This window comes from Kogia breviceps, chromosome 19, assembly GCF_026419965.1.
Source record: "Kogia breviceps isolate mKogBre1 chromosome 19, mKogBre1 haplotype 1, whole genome shotgun sequence".
NCBI lineage: Eukaryota > Metazoa > Chordata > Mammalia > Artiodactyla > Physeteridae > Kogia > Kogia breviceps.
The window spans coordinates 13,424,457-13,433,493 of record NC_081328.1 but is presented as its reverse complement, the minus strand read 5'-3'; the positions used below and the strand labels follow the sequence as shown (position 1 = coordinate 13,433,493).

At 47.3% G+C, this 9,037-nt stretch overlaps 1 protein-coding gene across 4 annotated transcripts in view; it reads left to right on the top strand.

Moving 5' to 3' along the window:
* The first annotated feature begins 8,263 nt into the window (after positions 1 to 8,263).
* Positions 8,264 to 9,037, top strand: part of NXN (nucleoredoxin) — a 141,300-nt gene continuing 140,526 nt past the window's right edge. For 3 of the 4 annotated variants that reach the window (XM_059049052.2, XM_059049053.2, XM_067021648.1), the window contains exon 1: positions 8,280 to 8,745. In XM_059049052.2, coding sequence (XP_058905035.1) covers positions 8,374 to 8,745 — 372 coding nt within the window. In that variant the 5' untranslated portion in view covers positions 8,280 to 8,373. Of the gene's footprint in view, positions 8,746 to 9,037 lie in introns of all 4 variants that reach the window. The other variant, XM_059049051.2, reaches the window with a different exon arrangement.

The following is a 9,037-nucleotide window of genomic DNA, read 5'->3' as shown; positions in this document are numbered from 1 at the left end:
GATGAGTGTGGGGCCCGGGGCTCTGATTCATGCTGAGGTCTTAAGAGCTGAAGCGGGATCTGAGAGAAGTTGGGACAGGGTCCTAGGCAAGTCCCAGGCAAGGTGGCCTTGGAAAGCAAGGAACGATCTAAACAATTAATCCCTGGGACTAGTTAGAGAGCAATAATTAATCCCTAAATGAAGGGTCTGCCTCAAATTTCAGGTACGAGCCAAGTCAGCATGTGGCGAGATCCGCTGTAACCATGGTGAGTGAGTGAGGGAGCCTTTTATGGAACATAATGGCCCGAATCACAGATGGAGACACAGATACACTGATCTGGTATCTCTCTTCCCCCACCCATCTCCTTCCATAGGTGGAATGCGTTTCACCTGATGGAAAACTTGAACCCCCTTCAAGCATATTCCGAAAGTGAGAAGTGGTTTCCCATGTCTGTTTCCCTGGCCTGAATCTTTGCCAGCACCCTAGGGACTTTACCTGGCCACAGTTTCACTGAAAGTCCAGCTGTTCTCATGTTACAGGTTGTCTGTTCTGGCCGCAAGGATACAGACGTGGGGCGATCTCTCAGTGGGTCAGAAAGAATAGGAGACACTTCAGGATGAATGAGATTCACAGGCAGGGTCGTAGGAAGTCAGAACACTCTGAGTTGAGACCCATCACTTGAAGGACTCCAGGTCAGGGCACAGATGGGGAGGTGCTGAACTGGAGGACAGCCTGATTGTCTCTCGCCCCAGGTGTCCGGGAGAGCCTGGCTGGCCTCTAGTTCTCTCAGCATGTCAGGAGTGCAGAAGTAAAAGAAATAGCAGGAGTGGGATGGAATGAGGAGGTCCGACTTGAGAAGTGCAGTGTGTCCTATCTATGTGGATTTGAGTTGGCTGTGAATTTGGTAACAGTGAGTAGTCTGGAAAGTCCCGTCGCTGGCAGGATGTCTGGCCACATAGGTACTCTGAGTAGCCAACCGAGTCACCATGCGTGGTGGGTACTGGACAAGTGACTTTGTATTTAAAGCTTTTTTAAAAAAATTTACTTATTTTATTTATTTTTGGCCGTGTTGGGTCTTTGTTGCTGTGCGCGGGCTTTCTCTAGTTGCGGTGAGCGGGCTTCTCATTGCAGCGGCTTCTCTTGTTGCGGAGCACGGGCTCTAGGTGCACGGGCTTCAGTAGTTGTGGCACGTGGGCTCAGTAGTTGTGGCTCGTGGGCTCTAGAGCACAGGCTCAGTGGTTGAGGTGCATGGGCTTAGTTGCTCCACGGCATGTGGGATCTTCCCAGACCAGGGCTTGAACCCGTGTCCCCAGCATTGGCAGGCGGATTCTTAACCACTGTGCCACCGGGGGAGCCCTGCACTTAATAGACTCTTAATTGGTCTGCATGCCTCCTATCTTGCTCTTCTTCAAACCATCCACAGAATGGTCTTTCAGCACTGAAGCGTGATCATGTGCTCTGCTCAGAATTCTTCTCTGTGCCAGGATAAAGCCTAAACTTGGTGTGTTGCTTCTACCACTTGTGCCCAGGAAGACACATATGCTTCCGCCCAAGTTTAGTGCTTCCTCAGATATTTCTATTCCTGGTTGTCTGCTTTTTTTTTTTTTTTTTTTTAATTTGCTATTTTAACCATTTAAAATTTTTTTTCTTTTAAAAAAATATTTGGCCATGCCATGCCACGCCATGCAGCATGCGGGATCTTATTTCCCCAACCAGCGATCGAACCCGTGCCCCCTGCAGTGGAAACACAGAGTCTTAACCACTGGACCACCAGCGAAGCCTCTCAGTTCTCTGCTTTTGATAATCTCTTTTGGATCTGAAAGTGGTGGCTCAGAATCATTCACAATGATGTGTGGTCTTTAGTGTTTGGGAGGTGAGTTTGGACTTTTGGACTCAGTGTCGTTTCTTTGATTTGTGCCTTGTCCTCAGTCAAGTGTAAATTGTTACAACATATTTATTATTATTATTTCTTAATTCTTTTTGCCTTTGACCTATGATAGCCATGGTGACAACAGAGGTATCCTGTACTGTTTCCAGTGACAGATCCTTAGACTCTGATTCTGATGGGTGGTCTTAATGTTCTGGAGCAGATTTCTTCCACAGCATAATTGTTTGGAGGTTTTATTTTCTCACCCAGACCCAACAATCCAGATTTGCCTACTATCTCTTCTGCTGTGGCTTTGACTTTGCTTATGAAAAGCTATATTGGAGATTTGGCCTATAGTCCGGCAGTCTGGTGGATGTTTAGGACCTATTTCAGACTCAGGTAATGAATCATACCCTCTGGCTATATCTGCAGTAGGGTCACATTGATGGCAAGTTGTGATCCTGAGATTTGCTCTGAAAAGTATTGGAGGCAAATAGGAATATGCATAATGTTTTTCTAGCACCTCACACTTCTGACTCAGAAAAGTGTTACGGGGCTTCAAACACTAGAGACCGGACTCCTGCTTTGCTGAGGGATAAAATGAAATATAGAAAGAACTATGATGGTGAATTCCCAAGGTTACATATCAAGTTGGTGCCAGAAAGAGAAGCAGCACACTTCTGCTGTAACCAGTGAGGACAATGCCTCTCTTTCCCTTCCCTCATCTTGATCTTTGTCAAATCTCACTCCATATTTTGTTTCACTTACCTCTCAAGCAATTTCCCTTATCAGTGGATCTGCCACCAAAGCCCAGCTTTTAAAAAAGGAAACGATAAAACAGATGCAAAAACTGTACTAGGGCATTTATCTACAGGTAAAATCTTTTTACAGGGAACTCCCAATTAAATGGAATACATTTTTTGTTTGAATCAATTTTGATTCACATTTTGTTGACTCAATTATTTATTGAACTAAGTGGACTTGGAAAACTTTTATAATCAAAGGGTTCATTTTGTGCTAACAGCTTTGTTTTAATGGCATTTGAATTTGTGTGTGTGAGACATTCTGTCTCTTTTATTCTGAGATGTCCTTTAAATATTTCTTTCTTCATTTATAGCATCTTATCCTTGAATAAGTTCTTATTTGAAAATGCAAAAAGTACTTTCTTTATGGACTAGATAATACCTTCCATACTTTTCTCACATTTATTCCCAGTTCTTCAATTCCCTTCGCTAAGCGACCTGTTACTATTTCTTTTTCTTTTTCCTTTTTTTTTTTGGCCGCACTGCACGGCATGTGGGATCTTAGTTCCCCGACCAGGGATTGAACCCGTGCCCCCGATGTTGGAAGCTCAGAGTCTTAACCACCGGACCTCCAGGGAAGTCCCCTGTTACTATTTCTTAAATGTCTTTCCAGATATATTTCCTCCATGCATAAGCATTATATTTGTGTATACATATATTTTTTTCCTCCACTTAAAAATTTACAAGTGGTAGCTTAGTCTTTCCTACCTATTCTACACCTCACTTTCTCTTGCGCTACATCTTAGAGATATTTCATATCAGTGCAAGAGATGGTTAACTTTATGTGTCAACTTGACTAGGCCACAGTGTGCCCAGGTGTTTGTTTGGAGGCAGCATATTCCTCATTTGGGTGTGTTACTCCGGCCTGTTTACTGAGTGACCACAAAAGTTGCTGGTTTTGAGTGGGTCCCCGAACATGGGAGGACTCTGCAGAAAGTCCAGGCTGCTGTACAAGCTGCCCTGTCCCTTGGGCCATATGACCCATCAGATCCGATGGTGCTTGAGGTCGGTCACTGGCAGATAGGGATGCTATTTGGAGACTTTGGCAGCCCCTATAGGTGAGGCCTGCCATTCTCTGTGGATAAGTACTCTCCTTTGGAGAAACAGTACGTGGCCTGCTACCGGATCTTCATAGAGGCTGAACACTTGGGCCACCATGCATCAGTTATCATGCTACCTGAGCTGTCCATCATGAACTGGGTGTTATCTGCCCCACCAAACCACAAGGTTGGGTGTGCACAGGGACACTTCATCATCAGATGGGTGTGGAATATATGTGATTGGGCCCAAGCAGGCCCTGAAGGCACAAGTAGGTTACATGCTCATGGAATTCACTGGTTACCATGTTCCTCACCATTCTGAAGAAGCTGGTTTGGTGGAAGGGTAGAATGGCCTTTTGAACATACAGTTTACAGCACTAGTTAGGTGGCAGCACTTTGCAGGGCCGGGGCAAGGTTCTCCAGAAGACTGTGTGTGCTCTGAATTAGCACCCAGTAGAAGGTGCTGTTTCTCCCATAGCCAGGAGTCGCAGGGCCAGGAATCGAGAGGTGGAATGGGAGGGGCACCGATCACTATCACCCCTAGTGACCCACTAGCAACATTTTTGCTTCTTGTTCCCACAGCGTCATGCTCTGCTGGCCTACAGGTCTTAGTTCCAAAGGGAGGAGTGCCTCCACCAGGAGAAACAACAGTGATTCCATTGCACAGGAAGTTAAGACTGCCACCTGGCCACTTTGGACATCTCACGCCTCTGAGCTAACAGGCAAAGAAGGGAGTTACTCTGTTGGGTGGAATGATTGATCCTGACCACCAAGGGGAAATTGGACCACTAGTCAGCATTGAAGGTAAGGAAGAGCGTATCTGCAATATTGGAGACCCCTTAGGGCGTCTCTTAGTTATCACACCCTGTGATTAAGGTCAAAGGAAAACTATAATAACCTAGTCCTGGCAGGACTTCTAATGGCCTAGACCCTTCAGGAATGAGGGTTTGAGTCACTCCACCGGGTAAAGAAACACGACCAGCTGAGGTGCTTGCTGAAGTCAAAAGGAATAAAAAAAAGGTAGTAGAGGAAGGTGATTATAAATACCAGCTATGATCACATGATCAGTTATAGACATGAGGGCTATATTGTCATGAGTATTTCTTCCTTGTTATGAATATATGTGTGTGTGTTTGTATTTGGCAAACATCTTTGTTCCTTTTATCTCTTATTTCCTTGTAATGTAACATAAAATGTATTGACTTTATAGTGTAGTATTTAAGTATTGTTAATTTTACATCATCATACTTAAGTTACGGGATATCAAGGTGAGTAAACATCCTCAACGACTTTACCGTCTCTTATGGGGATGGAATCCGTGCATTTTTGCTTGTATACATGATACTTGTATCATTTTAGGCAGGATTATGATCTTATTATTGTCTTTATTTGGAGAGTAAGGATGGTTTAAGGAGAGGCATATGGGTGCCAAGTTGACAAGGGGTAGACATGTGATGTTTAATTTTATGTGTCAAATTGACTGGGGCATGGAATACCCAGATATTTTTAAAATATTTATTTATTTATTTGGTTATGCCAGCTCTTAGTTGTGGCAGGCAGGCTCCTTAGTTGTGGCATGAGAACTCTCAGTTGCAGCATGTGAACTCTTAGTTGTGGCAGGCAGGCGGGATCTAGTTCCCTGACCAGGGATCAAACCCAGGCCCCCTGAATTGGGAACATGGAGTCTTAACCACTGTGCCACTAGGGAAGTCCCGAGTACCCAGATATTTGGTTAAACATTATTCTGGGTGTGTCTGTGAGTATGTTTCTGGATGAGATTAACATGTAAAACAGTAGACTGAGTAAAGCAGATTGCCTTCCCAATGTGGGTGGGTCTCATCCAATCAGTTGAAGGCCTGGATAGAATAAAAAGTAAGGGAGAATTCACTCTCTCTGCCTGTCTTAGAGCTGGGACATAGGTCTTCCCCTGCCTTTGGACTCAATACAGACTAGAACTTACACCATCAGCTCCCCTGATTTTCTGGTCTTTGGACTCAGACTGGAACTAACTATACCATCAGTTCTTCTGAGTCTCCAGCTTGCTGACTGCAGACCTTGGAACTTCTCAGCCTCCATAATCATGTGAACCAATTCCTTAGAGCAAATCTCTCTATATATTGGTTCTCTTTCTCTGGAGAGCACAGACTGATACAGTGTACATAGAAATCTCCTTAATTCTTTTCAATGACTAGATTGTATCCCAAATGATGAACGCTCCATCCTTTAATCCTCCTCATTGATACATAGTTAGGCTCTTTCCAGTTTTCCAGCCTTTTTCTGATTTCACCAGTGTATCAATTATGTTACTATAACTGAAGACCAAGGAATGTGATTTATGAATCTTAAAAGTGACAAATATGTATTTGTTCTGTGCATGTTTTGTATGACATCATGTGCCTTAGAATGCAGTTTCCCCAAAGAAAAACTGTAATGTGTAAGTGCTATAAATGTCATGTATGTTGTGGCTCCTTAACACATATTTTAAAACAATAATAATTTGCAGAATAGCAGGTCAATTCATGTAACATCACTAGCTAAATACCAGTTGGGTCATTTGCTTTAAGCGGGTCTCTTGAACCGCGTACACAGAGAGAGTGCTTTCCATAAGCCAAAGGATGTTGGCTCTTCTTTACAGGAAGCCCAGTGAGTCTCCTCAGGCTTCATCTTGCAACAAACACCCACTAGAACTATGATTTTGGAATCATTTCCATTGCAAATCCCCACTTTCCACACCCCTTTAAAAGGCAGCTGCAGTATTTGGCATCTAACCAAGGCCTGCTGCACCAACAATTCTCTAAATTTTATTTATATTTCATGTGCAGTATGTTCAAACTCTCACTTTCCCAGGTGCCAGATGCTGGTTTGGACACACTCCAGTAGAAAGTGCTTTCCTGTCAAATAATAAAAGGCAAATGCTGAATGTACCCCCTCTTTATACAGACTTGCGTGTAGTATACCAAAGTTGAGTACTCTAATAATGACTTCACTATTTCCCCAATTTGCAATCCCGCCGAATTCCCTCCTCACCTCCCTCCACACTCCTCTTCCATATCTTCAGTGTTCACTTGAAAACGTCAGGGTGTAGGAATCTATCTGTCTCACATGCTTTGGATGGGGCCTGATGTAACCCACCCACGGGTGTTTCAAATATGATTTGGATGAGAAAATAAAACACTTTAACCCACTTTCAGTATTTTAAAAGATATCTAACAACTTAATGTCTGCTATGTTAATAGCTTTTACATGTTTTCACTAAAAAGCGATGCTTTCCATGTGTTGGATAATAATACTGTCCCTGCAGTCGCACAGAATTTTGGCATGACACTAAAAATAAGCTTGGAATTTGCCTTTATCATAGGTTTCTTGCCTGCCTAAAGGCAATCCTCAGTCCAAAGATCCTACTTGTGAAATGAGCAGCAGTGTTAGGTGGATGCTGAGAAAGTGGATATCGTTTCAAGAGATTGCCAGGCCACTTGTGGCGCCCGCCTCCACCTCCACCTCTTTCACCGCTTTATGTGGTAACATTTCACTGAACTGAAAACTAGTACAATTCCATGTTCTATCCCAGACAACTGGGAACCTTAAGCGTGAAGATTTATGTTTGTGCCAAAAGCTTGCAGTTATATTCTGAGGTTTAAATGAACTCTTATAAAGTAGGCTATGATTTGTGTGTGTGTGTTTGCGTGTGTGGAAAGCCGCTATAAAATATAAACATTCTGCTTGGCTGCCAGTATATCCGTTTTCTTTTTCACCCTTTCCACTAGATGGCGGTAGATGCCCAAGAAATAACTTGCAAAGGGCTGGTGGAGGGCTGTGAGAGGGGCGTCCCATCCTTTCACTGGGCTGTTGGTAGCTGAGCTGACACACTGTTGTTCCTCTGTTGCGGGTGGGAATGGTGTACATTTTATTTTTTCGACTGTGTGTGTGTCGGGGTGGGCAGGCCGGAAGTCTTGCCACAGACCACCTGTTTAATCCAGGTTCTCTCTAAGCATAGGGTAGCGTCTTGCCAGCTGGGGGAAAAAAAAAATCCCTAGAATTTTTCTCAACTATCGACAGATTTAACAGAAGCCACGGAACCGGTTCAGGAAAGCAGCCAGCTTCGATTTAGAGATGCCGTGGCATCTGGTCCCTATATTTGTGGAGATGGAAGAGAGCCAATCTCTGGTGAGGAATGGCCGCGGCGACCTGGGGACTGAAATCCCACAGTGAGACCTACGATCAACCCACAAGTACTTATGGATTCCCTCCCATGTGCCTAGCACTAGATCAGAAGCTACACAAGAAATAAAAGAGGTGGCGTCCTCCAGTCCTCTTATCGTAGAGAACACGAAACACACACACAGAGAAGTAAGTGCCGAGCAAGACTTAGCCTGATGAAGGTAACAGTGTGTGAAGATGGTAAGTCCTCCGCCAGGGTTGTCTCCTGAGCCTTCGGCCACGCGGCGGGAGCCCGCGCCCCCTACGCCCTCTGCAGCAGCCAGTGCCTAGGCGGCTAGCACGGTTACAAAGGGGGCGTGGCGTGGGCGTGCCACATGGGCGGGGCTTTCTTTTCCCCAGTGCCCGCCGCCGCCGCAGCCGCCGCCGCCGCCGCCGCCGCCTCTGCCCGCCGCGCGGACCGAGGGAGCGCGGTCGCCGCCGCCTGCCTGCCCGGGTGCCCGCGTGCCCGGGCAGCGGTGGGCCAGGATGTCGGGTTTCCTGGAGGAGCTGCTGGGCGAGAAGCTGGTGACGGGCGGCGGTGAGGAGGTGGACGTGCACTCGCTGGCTGCCCGCGGCATCTCGCTGCTCGGGCTCTACTTCGGCTGTAGCCTGAGCGCCCCCTGCGCGCAGCTCAGCGTCAGCCTGGCCGCCTTCTACGGCCGCCTGCGGGGGGACGCGGCGGCCGGGCCAGGGGCTGGGGCCGGCCCGGGGCCGGGGGCCGGGGCCGCGGCGGAACCCGAGTCGCGGCGCCGCCTGGAGATAGTCTTCGTGTCCTCGGACCAGGACCAGCGGCAGTGGCAGGACTTCGTGCGGGACATGCCGTGGTTGGCGCTGCCCTACAAGGAGAAGCACAGGAAGGTGAGCGGCGCCGGCCTCGTCGGCGTCCCCGGCCTGGGTGCGCAGCCCGCGAGCCGGGTCCTCGCCGCACCCCACCCCCCCGGCGCCCACTCCTCCGTCGTGCACGAGCTTCCCCTCCTGCCCCTCAGCGTCCCCTGCCTCTGCCCGCCTCCCCGTCCCGGGACCTCGCCGGCTAGCGGCAACTCCTCGGTGCCGGTGCCAGGCCGCGCCCGCTGGGGAAGTTTGTAACCCCCGGGACCCCGACTAACGTCCTGGGGAGTCGAGAGCCCGGTTCCCCCATGGTGGGAAGCCT